At 47.3% G+C, this 14082-nt stretch overlaps 1 protein-coding gene across 1 annotated transcript in view; it reads right to left on the bottom strand.

The window, feature by feature from the left end:
- Positions 1 to 14082, bottom strand: part of PLEKHA7 (pleckstrin homology domain containing A7) — a 220398-nt gene that overhangs the window by 206190 nt on the left and 126 nt on the right. The window contains exons 2-3 of the mRNA XM_054699393.1: positions 13935 to 14011; positions 13760 to 13817 (exon numbers count right to left, since the gene is read on the bottom strand). Coding sequence (XP_054555368.1) covers positions 13760 to 13817; positions 13935 to 14011 — 135 coding nt within the window. The remainder of the gene's footprint in view (positions 1 to 13759; positions 13818 to 13934; positions 14012 to 14082) is intronic.

Below are 14082 nucleotides of genomic sequence, written 5' to 3' on the forward strand. Positions count from 1 at the left end.
GCAGCCAGGAAGCTGGGGAGAGGACTGGCCTGGAAGCTCTGCCCCTTTCAGCCCCAAGCACATCCCCACACCTCCTGCATTGCAAAGCCCCAGGGAAGCACAGGAGGCAACCTGCAGCCAGGAAGAGATTGCATGCCGACTCCAAGCTGCCAGATCTTGAAAGGGTGAGGGCTCCACGTTGGCAAGAGAAGCCCCTGAGAACGTCTGAGAACACTGGCTGTGACGTTGGTAATGCTCTTCTGGCAGGACCTGAGAGACAGCCTGACCCTAAGCAGGCTTAAGAGGCTCATCAGCCCATAAGCTGTGGTCAGCTGATATCTGGGAAGACTGGGGGGCGGTTTGCTTCCCACAGAGATCCAGGGACCAGCTGTGCCTGGGGTCCTTCCACCCAAACCATCATTCATCTCCCCTGTGTGGGACTTTCGGAGAGGAGCATCAGGGAGCTTCTGCCTCAGCATCATCCGAGAAAGTTCAAATGACCCATTTGGGGGATAACTATAGGATTTAGAACAGAGGGGGTGATGATAGGAGCCAGAAGACACCTCGAATCACAAATGAAACAGCATGCAAACTTGGACCCAAGAAGTTTGGGTTCGAGTCCCATCTACTCTCTTGATGCTCTGGCCTTGGGAAGCTCTTTCAGCCCCCATCCAACTCCTGACCTCACCTGCTTGATTGTTAAATGAGGAAAATAAAAACACCTGCTTCTAAAAGAAATCTGTTTCTCAACTTTAAGGCACCTTGAAGATTATTACTGTTGACATCTGTGGCCGCGCAGCACCGGACAGTAAGTCTGTCCTTCACTGGGCAGAGCTGATAAACAGGTGGCCGCGCAGATTAAGGAGTGGACATCTGTGCAGCCTTCTAGATGCCCAGCAGAGAGGGGCAAAGCAGGAGCTGTTTTCACATCTCATTACTCGGGGCTCTTGGCACTCGGTCCCTGCATCCTGGAAAAGGTGCCCATGGCCTTGGGATAGCATCCAAAGAAGAGGTAGCTCAAAAACCTTGTTCTAGTGCTTTCCTGCAGCCTTCAGGTTTTGCTCAGGTCCCTGGCCCTGCACATTCCTGATGGAAGGAGAGGGAAGCAGTCAGGGATGGGGAGAGGGAGAAGAGTGAAGCAGGAGTAGGTTATATACTGTCATTTTTTTAATTGACATTATTTGGAAATCATTTTAAACTACAGAATAGTTGCAAGAGAAGTTAAAAAACCTCCATCTAGCTCATACCCAGACTCATTTATTATTAGTATTTTGCTCCATTTGCTCTATCAGTCACTCTCCTGCACACACCAAGTTTTTCTTTAACCACTTAAGAGCAAATATTTCAGTATGTATTTCCCAAAAACATCCTTTTAATAAGCATAATGGTTATGTAGTTTTCACTGGTCCACACCAACTTCTGAGTTGAGGCCTGACTCAGCCAGCCCTAGATCAAGGGCGCCAGACTTCTGCAGCAACAGCAGCTGATTGGGATTAAGACTCAGAATCCACATGTCCAACCCACCTCATAACTGTGTGAATGTACCGAAAAGGAGCTCACATTTATTGGCATTGAGTATATGCCAGCTACTTGCTAAATCCTTTCCATCAATTAGCTCACGCAATCCTCGTATTTATCCCTATTTTACCAGTGAAGGAAGCAGTTTGAAGGGAGTAGGTAACCTGTGAAGGTTGGGGAGCTGCAGATGGTGGAACTGGGATTGGAATCTAGGGAGTCAGATTCCTGAGGCCAAGCTCATACCCACTGCCTCTTTCTATGCCCACCACCACATGCACAACCCCTATCCTTTATTCTACATGGTGAAGTTGCCTGGCTATGCTTTGAGCTTCAAAAAAAGAAAAAAAAAAACTATCCCTGCTACCATGCCAGTGTCCAGGTGACCATTTAGGTCACCTGTGGGCTGGATGTGGGGCTTAGGGAGGCTGGGAGAGTGTGGTAGGGAACAATTTAGTCCAGGGGGTAAAAAAGACAAAAAAGACCACCTGCTGGTTTTCTTAAAACCTGTACCTCCTCCCCTGGAATAGAAGGGCCCAGAAAGGCTGGAAGGCCAAAGGCAGTCTCCCCACATTTCTCTGCCACCTATGACTGAACAGGGGAATTGGTGCCCACAAGGGGTACATGTGTCTGCTTAGGAAAACAGAAAGCCATACAATAAACATGATGCATCTAGCCAAGGCTGTGCGCTGAATGGAAGACATGGATTTTATAATAAATTAGAGGGGGGTCATCCCCTGGTGGCGCAGGTGGTTGAGCACAGGGCTGTGAACCTGTCCACAGCCTCTGCAGCATGAATTCAATCCCAGCTGGCCAGCGAGATACCCACATGGTGCGGCAGACCTCTCCTGTCTCGCCCGCTGCTCCCCTCAGCAGTGGATTTCAGTCAGTCTGTCTGTTCTGTTCCCCGCTCTGTCTCTGGTGAGTCCTCTCACCCTCCCACACATCTGCCCTGTACTCTGGTTCTTGTATGCATGAATGGATAAATCTTTAAAAAATAAATAAATAAATAAAATAGGGGTAAAGTCTACATGAATTTTAGGAGAAAACCTTTTAGGGTATTTTCTGATATCTAGTCTCCCAGGTGAGTTGGCCTTGACCTTCTTCATTAGGGCTGAGGGAAAACTATAAGAAGCCCTGAGCTGAGCCAACAAGATATCCAGTCTCTTCTCTGAGAAAGCTGAACTAATAATATAGCATGTGGCTTTAGGAAGTCTCTTTATCCCTCAGTGCTCCATTTCTGCACTTAAAAAATACAATAATTTTGGGCCTCCCCTGTTGGTGCAGCCGTTGAGCGCTGGGTTGCGAAGCTGCCTGCAGCCTCTGCAGCACCGGTTCGATCCCTGGCTGCTCCCCGGCCACTGGAGGAGGGTCCCACATGGCGCGCAGACCTCTCCTGCCGCCCGCTGCTCCCCTCAGCAGTGTACTTCTCTCCTTCTGCCTGCTCTGCTCCCCGCTCTGGCTCTGGTGAATTCTCTCACCCTCCTGCGCTTCTGACTGTACCCAGTGCTTGTATAAATAAATAAATAAATAAAATAAATATAAATAAATCTTTAAAAAAAAAAAAAAAATACAATAATTTTGTGAACCCCCAACCAGGTAATGTTCATGAAGCATTCCATAAACAATAAAACATGAACCCAAGATACTTCTCATTTCAGAGAATCAGAAAGTAAATGTCTTTCCAGTCATTTAAAAACAACAGGCAAAAAACCCATACACCTGTGGTTTCTTTCTCTGCTGATATTTACTTAAAACACCATGCCATTCCACCAAGAAGCTCGTGGCTTGCACTGGCAAAAAGACTAACTCACATTCTTTTCTGAAGACAGAAAACGGGAGCAAGCTCCTTATTAAATCACTAAATACATCATGAAGCACTTTCTTAAATAACCTTCTTTTTCCAAACTCCAAAATTTAGGAAGATCCAAATCTACTGCAAAGAGATCAAGAAAGAATGGAAAGTCCTCCCTGGTGGCTCAAGGGGTTAAGATGCAACCTATGAAGCTACCCACAGCCACTGCAGCATGGGTTCAAGCCCCGGCCAGGGAGCTACCCACATGGTGCAGTAGACCTCTCCTGACTCACCTGCTGCTCCTCTCAGCAGTGTATTTCAGTAGCTCTGCCTGTTCTACTCCCCACTCTGTGTCTGGTGAATTCGGTCACTCCTCACACCTCTGGCCTGTACCCCAGTTCTCATATGCGTAAATAAATCTTTTTTTTTTTTTTTTTAAAGATTTATTTTTTATTTATTTATACAAGCACTGGGTACAGTCAGAAGCGCGGGAGGGTGAGAGAATTCATCAGAGCCAGAGCGGGGAGCAGAGCAGGCAGAAGGACCGAAGTACACTGCTGAGGGGAGCAGCGGGCGGCAGGAGAGGTCTGCGCGCCATGTGGGACCCTCCTCAGGTGGCCGGGAAGCAGCCGGGCATCGAACCTGCGCTGCAGAGGCTGCGGACAGCTTCGTAACCCAGCGCTCAACCGCTGCGCCACCGGGGAGGCCCCATAAATAAATCTTTTTTTAAAAAAAAAGAATGGAAAGAGCACCACCAATGACACACAGGTGACAAATGGGATAACACCTCTCCCCTTCCATTCTCCAGCTGTCCCTGCTCTGAACCACACCCCTCCCAGAAGTAGAAAGCCTTAAAAGGCAACTTGCAACTGGTTTTTAAAGAGATTTTCCCACATCTTTTCTGGGATGGCTTTGAGACCAGGGCACAAAGCGTGGCCCTTAATCCTTCCTGCAGCTTTCTGCACAACACTGCGTTGTTCCTTTTACACAGAACCTAACATTTCAGTCCCTGAACCAGTTTTCACCCTTGATAAAACAACCAGGAAATGAAAGGTAAAGTATGGGATTATGTCAAACTTGCCAGGCTAGGGAGCCTTTTCTTAACGTTCAACAAGAGGTTTCAGAATTTCCATTTTAAATAGATGTAAGCAGTTAGTTTCGCAGGAATTCTTTGTGGAATTATTGCTTTCTGGTTAGGAATAAAGTTTCTGGGATTGCTGTTCCCAGCAGTGCCTCAGTGAGAAAGATGACAATAAATGAAGAAATAGGTTGGCACTCTACAAGACAAATTATACTACCATGAAGGTCAACTTTTGTCTGGGGAGGAAAACATGACAGGACAGAGTTTTTACTAGGGTGGCCTGGAAGACGGTTGGTTGATGGCTTCATTAAACCTCAAGGGGGCAGCTTCCTGAGCTGCCCAGTATTTACAGGCTTTCCAGAAGGACTTTCTACACTTGGTGCCTGCAGTCAACTGGAGTCCCCACCTGGACATCCCATCACACCTGGTTTAGCTTCATTCCCCAACTCTTCCCCTATCCTTTTAATTTCAGACTGAAAAGTGGGTTTGTTGATTACAAAAACAAGCAACCTAGGTAAGTGGCATTATTTCCAGAAGGGTAATGCTTTCTCGAAAAGGCTTGATGACTTGGCTTTCACCTGGTCTTCACTCCCTGCCTCACTGGGACAGGTTTTTAATTGCCCACTCCCAGCCTCCTGGAACTCCAGGCCCCACTCTGACTTCCTGGTTCTCACTCTTACCTGAGAGGGAGTCTGAGTACCTCTTGCCCTGTGATATCTCAAAGCAGAACATGGAAGTGATGATTTAGTCAAGTGATGATTTAGTCAATTTCCTGATGTATGCATTTAAAATTTTTTTTTAAAGATTTATTTTATTTTATGCATACAAGAGCTGGGGCATAGGCCAGAGGTGTGGGGGGTGAGAGGATTCACCAGAGACAGAGTGGGGAACAGAACAGGCAGACTGACCGAAGTACACTGCTGAGAGAAGAAGCGGGCGAGTCAGGAGAGGTCTGCTGCGCCATGTGGGTAGCTCCCTGGCCGGCTAGGGAATCGAATTCATGCTGCAGAGGCTGTGGATAGCTTCATAGGTTGCGTGTTAACCCCTTGTGCCGCCAGGGAGGCCCTAAAATTTATAATTTACAATATAGAGACGAGACAAGGATGTCCACTCTCACCACTGCTTTTCAATATAATACTGGAAGTCCTAGCCAGAGCAATAAGACAAGAGAAAGACATCCAAGGAATCCAAATAGGAAAAGAAGAAGTCAAACTATCACTATTTGCAGATGACATGATAATATACGTAGAGAACCCCAAAAACTCCACAGAAAAACTAATTCAACTAATCAATCAGTTCAGTAAAGTGGCAGGATACAAAATCAACACGCAAAAGTCAGTAGCCTTCCTATACACAAACAATAAATCTGAAGAAGAAGAAATCAAAAAAACCATCCCTTTTATTATTGAAACAAAAAAATCAAATACTTGGGAATAAATCTAACAAAAGAGGTAAAGGACCTATACAAAGAAAACTATAAAACACTGTTAAAAGAAATAGAAGAAGACACAAAGAAATGGAAAGACATCCCCTGCTCATGGATTGGAAGAATAAACATTATTAAAATGGCCATCCTACCAAAAGCAATATACAGATTCAATGCTATTCCAATCAAAATTTCAATGTCATTCTTCAAAGAAATAGAACAATTATTGATGAAATTCATATGGAATCACAAAAAACCCCGAATAGCCAAAGCTCTCCTGAAAAAAAAAAGAAGGGAATGGAGGCATCACACTCCCAGACTTCAAACTATACTACAAAGCCATAATCATCAAAACTGCATGGTATTGGAACAAGAACAGACATACAGACCAATGGAATCGAATAGAAAATCCAGAAATAAACCCACAGATTTATGGTCAACTAATCTTTGACAAAGGAGCAAAGACTATGCATTGGAGCAAAGAAAGTTTGTTCAATAAATGGTGCTGGGAAAACTGGGTCGCTACATGCAAAAGAATGAAGCTTGACCACTACCTCACACCATACACAAAAATCAACTCAAAATGGATTAAAGAACTAGACATAAGACCTGAAACCATAAAATATATAGAAGGAAATATAGGCGAAACACTACGTGATTTGCACATCAAAGATATCTTTACAGACATATCACCCAAAGCAGTGATAGTGAAGGCAAAGATAAACAGCTGGGACTACATCAAATTAAAGAGCTTCTGCACAGCAAAAGAGACAATAACAAAAACAAAGAGAAACCCCACCAACTGGGAGAACATTTTTGCACCCAACACTAATGATAAAGGACTGATCACAAAAATCTGCAAAGAGCTGATGAGACTCAACAACAACAAAGAAAATAATCCAGTCAAAAAATGGGCAGAAGAGCTAAAAAGAAACTTCTCTGAAGAGGAAATGCAAATGGCCAACAGACATATGAAAAAATGTTCACCATCACTTGTCATCAGGGAAATGCAAATCAAAACTACCATGAGATACCATCTTACACCAGTGAGAATGGCACATATTAAAAAAACTAGCAACAACAAATGTTGGCGAGGTTGTGGAGAAAAAGGAACTCTCCTGCACTGTTGGTGGGAGTGCAAACTGGCCCAACCACTATGGAGAGCTGTGTGGAGATTTCTGGACCTACTAAACATAGAGCTTCCATATGATCCAGCAATTCCACTCCTAGGTATTTACCCAAAGGACACAGAAACATCAACTCCAAAGAGCACCTGCACCCCTATGTTTATAGCAGCACTGTTTACAATAGCTAAGCTTTGGAAACAACCCAAATGCCCAAAAATAGATGACTGGATCAAGAAGATGTGGTACATATATACCATGGAATATTACTCAGCATTCAAAAAAGATAAGCACATGCAATTTGCAGCAACATGGATGGTGCTGGAAGGGATCATGCTCAGCGAAATAAGCCAAAAAGAAAAAGAAAAATACCGGATGGTCTCACTCATAGCAGGAATCTAGAAAACTTAAATAAGGGACCAGGAAAATGAATAACTATAAGAAAGTGAAAATCAGAATCAACAAAAAACTATGAAACGGAGACACTTTTGGGGGGGTGGAGGGCGGGAGGGGAGGGATTGGGATCAGAAAGGGGGGGTTGCAATTGTATGGGGAATATAAAAATAAAATTTATTATTTAAAAAAAAAAACAATATAGAGACGAACCTTAAGACTTCTGCTTATAAGTTAAATTTTCAATTTTTCTTTACTTAAATGACATTCAAATAGTAAATGAAAAGCATTCTGCCAAGATGAGGGAAATACTGCAGAAAAAAGAAAAAATTTTATAATGTAATCCCTTTAGTGGCACTTTTTCCCCTGCTTTTGAACAAGTGGCTCTATGCTTTCCTTTTACACTGGATCCTGCCAATTACGCAGCCAGTCCTGCCCCCAGGGCCTGCAGGCTGGCTTTGCTCTTAGCCTCAAAAATGTCCTTCCCAAGAGCCTCACTGCCTCACGTGGGAATGGGAACCACGAGGAGAATGGCTCCTACACAGGATGACCCTGCAAGGCTCCACAGCTGAAACCCAGGAAACTGAAACTTCTAGAAGAGACCTCGGGCAATCAGCTATTTTCCACCAGGACCCTGGGGTCAAGCCACAGAGGACACAAAAGCCTGGCAACCAAAGAAGGGGTGCCAAGACCAATGAGCAAGACATCCATTCCCCTGACAAAACATTCAGTTTTGAGTTGAAGAAGCTGGGGGTGTCGGGTTCCTGCTTTGAGCGCTGTCCTCAATAGCAAGTGACTCCCTCCAAGATGCCTGCAGTCCTGTCACCAGCCTTGACAGGTTGTTTCCTGGTGGCTATGCTTCTTTCACCTTGCTGAATCTCCCCGACAACCCTGATCTCAACAAGGAGTTTCCCAACTTGGCATACCCAGTAAGCTCACTCTTAAAACACTGCTGCTTCACTAAACACCAAGTGCCCACTCAGTGTCCAGCCCTGGACTGGGCACCAGAGTCTCAGAAGTGGGAAACATGGATCCTACCTCCAAGGAGCAGCCTTGGCACTGGCAGAGTAGCCGAGAGCCCGGCCCTCCCCTCTGCCACCTTATCCTCCTTTTCAACTCATGACCTGCTGTTGTGAGAAGCCAGAGAAATCCCCAAAGTTCCAAGAAATCCCCAAAGAACAATCCAGTGTGACCCTCTAGCTCCCAAGGTCTGCTCTAGAACTTTTCCTTCATGTCTTGTGTTTGAAAAGTCTGTCTGTGAAATCATCTTTACTAATAACTAATGGCCATCATTCCTTACTAATGAGAGGCATGCATCCCCAACAACGGGGGAGACCAAGGGTCGGTGCCCTTCCTAGCACCTGATTGTTAGCAAAGGAGGCTGGCCCCAGAGGTTGCAGCAGCCTGACTCAAAGCAAAAATAGCACATGGCATGAGGCTCCTTCCAGTACCGATGCAGACTGTCACCTGTGACCAGGCTAGGAACCACCACTACCACCACAGTTACCATATCGGAGATGGAAGTCCTACATCTTAGTCCCAACTCTGACCCTTCTGCCAAATCATTTAAACTCACAGGCTGGACCTGAGTTTTATAACCCGAAGAACAGAGATATCCACTGTTCTGTTGCCTCAGGGGGCGATTATAAGGAACAAGCAAGAAAAGGTACTGGGAAAAGCCAACTGCCCTTTGCTGTTAGAATATCCAGAATTATTATGAGTTTCCATGTCTCTAAAATGGGACTAGTAACAGTTCTCATTTCATCAAAGTTGTTTGATTAAATCAAATAAGAGTTATATGACAGTCCCTAATATTTTCCAAGGACTTGAGAAGATGATGCTATTAAGTAATTGTTATCACTATTATTGCTGTGGTTGTTAATGACACTATTATCACAATTCCTATTATATCTTGCTCCCTGGCTAAGGGATTCATGGCAAAATAAGGTCTTAGAGTACAAAAAGTCTTCTGAAAGGGGATATAAGCATCATCTAATCTAGGATTGGGAGAGCCAGAAGTAGATTCTGTATATGTTTTGTCTCCAATTAATCCAACACTGAAACAAAAGTGCAGAAATCAAAGCCAAAATTCACCTGCATTAGTTTAAGGTATTCTGCTTCACGAAATGGACTTTGGAGAGTATTCAAACATTTGCCAATTATTAGGAGCAACTGAAACCTCACACAACTTTCCAGTCTAAGGATCCACTGGAGAAAATAAAATCATCTGTGGCGATACTTTGTCTTCTAACTTAGCCATATTAGAAGAGATTTCTCCATCAAAAAAAATCAAATATTCAGAAATGTTTATAGCAAATCTAAGAAAAAGAAAGCAAACCAAAGCAAAACATTTTTTTTTTTAATGTGGGTAAAAGAATATTTACACCTAAATCCCTAAGAGCCCCTAAAGAACTCCAAAAACCTCTCAAGAAATTATCACAGGGGACCTCCCCTGGTGGCACAGTGGTTGAGCGCTGGGCTGCGAAGCTGCCTGCAGCCTCTGCAGCGCCGATTTGATCCCTGGCCGTGGGTGAGGGTCCCACATGGCACGACAGACCCCCTCCTGCCGCCCGCTGCTCCCCTCAGCAGTGTATTTCGTCGGTCTGCCTGTTCTGTTCCCCACTCTGGCTCTGGTGAATTCTCTCACCTTCCTGCACTTCTGACTGTACCCAGTGCTTGTATAAATAAATAAATAAATCTTTAAAAAAAATAAAAGAAATTGTCACAGGGCCTCCCTGGTGACACAAGGGGTTAAGCACAGCACTGTGAAGCACTATACTGTGAAGCTATCTGAAGGCTCTGCAGCTGGCCAGGGAGCTACCCACATGGCACAGCAGACCTCTCCCGTCTTGCCCTCTGCTCCCCTCAGCAATGTATTTCATTCTGCCTATTCTGTTTCCCACTCTGTCTCTGGTGAATCCTCTCACCCCCCCACACACACACCTCTGGCCTGTACCCCAGTTCTTATATGCATAAATAAAATCTTTTTAAAAAATTGTCACAGAAGGAGGTAAGGAATAAGATCAGCGACCAAGGTCATTTCCCCGACATGGCTTGCCTTTAACTGTAGGAGAGACTACTTTCCCCTAGGCCTGGGAGGACTCAGCCAAAGCCCTGGGGGGCAGAGAGCCAGGGCTGCAGTAGGCTAATCACTAGGGATTTCACAAACAGAGTTACCATAGAAGAGCAAAAGAGATGAAGGACAGATGGGTGTAACCTACACACTCCTCAAATCCCCCAGCTCCAGACTCTATAAAGAAATAAACAAACAAAAATTAGGGGGAAAAAAAAAAAGACTTTACCCAGCACTTCATGGAAAAATAAGAAACCAGCACGTAGGAAAACCCACCTCTCCCCTCAGCAAACCTGTCAACCTGCTTGCCGGGGTCCAGCACCTCAAGTCCTTCCTCCTCTCCCGTGGATGGTGCACCTGCTCCCCCCTGAGACCAGGGGACTCAGGGTCTACTCAGGTGACCCCTCACCTCAGAAGCATTGCTCCAGCAACTAGACCACCTCTTTCCTGCACCATCTATTTCTCCCTCTCTCCTGGGCCATTCCCAACAGAACAAAACATGCTCTGCAAACTCCCAGCAAAAAAAGAAAACCCCTCCCTCAATCTCACATCTTCTCCAGTTCTCAGCCAACTTCTCACCTCCACCTTATAACAAAGGTGCCTGAAAGGTTTACCTACACTCGCTGCCTCCATTTCCTCATCCCCTATTTTCTCTTCGCCCTACTGCTGGCAGGTTTCATCCTTCAGGTTTCTGTGATGACTCATTCTCCTGGGTCTTCTGCTACCTTCTCAGTCCTGTCTCAGTTTCCTCTGCTGGATCTGCTTCCTTTCCCAACCTCGGATGCCGCTAGGTCCTAAGGTTTAGGTCATCTTCTCTCTTCTGTCAACACCCTCGTCCTCCATGATTTCATCTAATCCTGCAGACAACACCTCCAAGCCCAAAGATCTCTCCTGAGGCTGCTGTCTGAGCTTCAGAGTCAGACATCTGACTAGCTGATATATACATATCTCAAGTATAATCTGGCAAAATAAGATCTCATGCTTTCCCCCTACTGCCAACCTGTTCCTCCCCCAGTCTTTGCATATTCCCAAAGATCTGAACACCATCCACTCAGATGCTTGAGACCCAAAGTCATCTGACTCTTGTCTTTCTCTCAGTCTACATCCCAGTCATCAAGCCTAAATCTGGCAATTTTCTCCATCTCCAGGGCTACCACGTGCCGTCAAGCCAATCATTAACTCTTGCGTGGACTGCAGCAAGTCTCAACTGCTCTGCCCCATACAGGTGCCCACCTACAGCACACACGACAGCAGGCAGAGTCTTTCTACAAATACAAATCAAATCACACCGCTCTCCTATTTCAAACCCTCCAGTAACTTCTCACTGGACTTCACATAAAATTAAAAAACTCCTTACCCTGGCTCATAAAGACTTCTGTCACTTAACTTTCTCTCATCTATTGCCTCTTCCCATGCCACTTTCTCTGTTCACCTTCCAGCCACACTGTTCCTTGAACTTGAACCTCTTTCAAGCCTTACGGTCCTGTTTTCTCCTCCTGAAGTGCTTTGCCACCGTTTTCATTGTCAGCATAAGGATGACTATTTCGTGTAGTTCAAATTTTACCTTAGGGCCTCCATGGAGGTGCAAGGGGTTAAGATGCAACCTATGAGGCTATCCACAGCCCATGCAACACAAAGTTCAAGCCCCAGCCAGGGAGATACCCACACGGCGCAGCAGACCTCTCCTGACACTCCTGCTGCTCCCCTCAGCAGTGCATTTCAGTCAACTGCCTATTCTGCTCCCCACTCTGTCTCTGGTGAATCCTCTCACCCCCCACACCTCTGGCCTGTACCCCAGTGCTTGTATGCATAAATAAATCTTTTTTAAAAAAAACAAATTTTACCTTAAATGTCATCCATTCAGATACACCACCACTGCTGTCCCAGTTCAACCAAACTACCCAGTCACTTGACATCATATCACCTTATTTTCATTGTCTGTGTACTGGTTACCACAATCTAATACTGTTTATTTACTTATTTTCTGCTTCTTCTCCTCCCCCACTAGATGGCAAGTTCTTCGAGCAGGTCCTTGCTTGCTCATTTGGCTCACTTCTGTAGCCCCACTACCTAGAACAATGCAGACACCCGGGAGAAGTCTAAAAAAAAAATGGATGAATGCAGTTATGAGCCAGAAAGACCCACTGACAGAGAGTGCTGCTAGTCCCTGCCAGCTCCCCAACTTCTCACACTGGAGGGAGCACAGCAGGACCACAGCCACAGTCCTAACGCTCACTTCTATAAATCAGCTCACTTTTATAAATCACCTCCATAAGGAGTACAAGCATCCTAAGAGTCCGGGGGCGGGGGGGAGCTTCAGGATTTTGGGGGATCATCAGAGGTTAGATGCTGCTCCAGGAAAGACTAGCAGAGTTTCAAGCTGAAGTAGAAAGGAATTCTAGCTCACACCTAATAGTCCTCGGATCACCGTCCAGATCACGTCCTTGGCTAGTTTATTCAGTGAACATTTACCAAGTGCCTACTCCGGACTGGGGCAAAGGATCAAAAGCAGTTTTTGATTTTGACCTCATGAAACTAACTCACAGGCAGACAGGCTGCAACACGGGTACCCGTCCGGAGTGGGAGAGAATGAACAGCGCCTCAATTTACTGCTCCTCTCTTTGATTTCTACAGACCCACGTTGGGATAACCTCGATAATGGGGTGACGCTCCCGGGTTTTGGGAAAATCTCCGGCTTGCCTTGAGGAGGCAGGAGGGATTGTGCCAGCACCCGCCAGAGAGACGCGGCGTGTTCGAGGAATATTATTGGCTGATGAGTTCCCTTCCCCACCCCCACGACTCCCCCATTAGACCCGAGCCACGGATGGGGCGGGAAGGGGTTGGGGGGTTCCAAGTCTTCACCACCATCCTGGAGAACCCTGCCCAAGAGAAAGGCCTCCCAGGCGACATTCCCTTCGTCTCTTTATCTCCTCCCCGCCAAACCCCACCTCCTGCCCCAGGTCCCCCACCCCAGACGAAACTCACGTCTACGCTCCCCACCCCCGCCCACCCCGGTCCGAGCACCCGCTCGGCTCAGCCCAGCCCCGGGCCTGGAGGGAGGCGTGTCCCCCTCACGCCCGCTTGAATCCTGCCCAACTGCCAGGTCCAGGGCGCAGAGTTGGCGGCCCCAGTCCCCGCCGCGGGCGCGATCCGGGACCCTTGCCGTGGTCCCCCAGGGGAGATGCTGACCCCCCCCCCCAGTTCCTCCTGGACCCCGCCACACAAATCCCGAACACAAAACTGCACCCAAGTGCGGCCGCGGCGCTGTGCGCGCCAAATCGCGGGGGACCCGAGCGGAGAGGGGCTGGGGGCGCGGCGGGAACCGGGTTCGACCTCGTGGCGGCAGCGCCTGCAAGTTGCCGCGATCACTCACTCGATGAAGTAGCTGGCGCCCTCCTCCGTGAAGCCCTCCTCCCAGCCGCGGGGCAGGTCTGCGGGAAGGCGAGAAAAGTGGGGTCAAACTTGGGCCGCCGCGGCGTGCGCCCCCCGCCCCGAGCGCCCCCGAGCGCCCCCCGAGCGCGCCCCCCCCACGCGGGTCCGGCGCCCACCTGAGCGGATCATGTGGCCCGAGTTGACGGGCTCCCCGGTGCGCGGGTGCAGCCAGGTGGTGCAGCGGAGCCGGTCACTGCGGGGAGAGAGGTGCACCTGTTAGCGCCGCGGGAGCCCGCGGGGGGCCCGCGCGGCCCCGCGCCCCGC

The sequence above is a fragment of the Talpa occidentalis genome, unplaced genomic scaffold (assembly GCF_014898055.3).
Source record: "Talpa occidentalis isolate TD23 unplaced genomic scaffold, MPIMG_talOcc4v2.1 talOcc4.3, whole genome shotgun sequence".
Taxonomy (NCBI): Eukaryota; Metazoa; Chordata; class Mammalia; order Eulipotyphla; family Talpidae; genus Talpa; species Talpa occidentalis.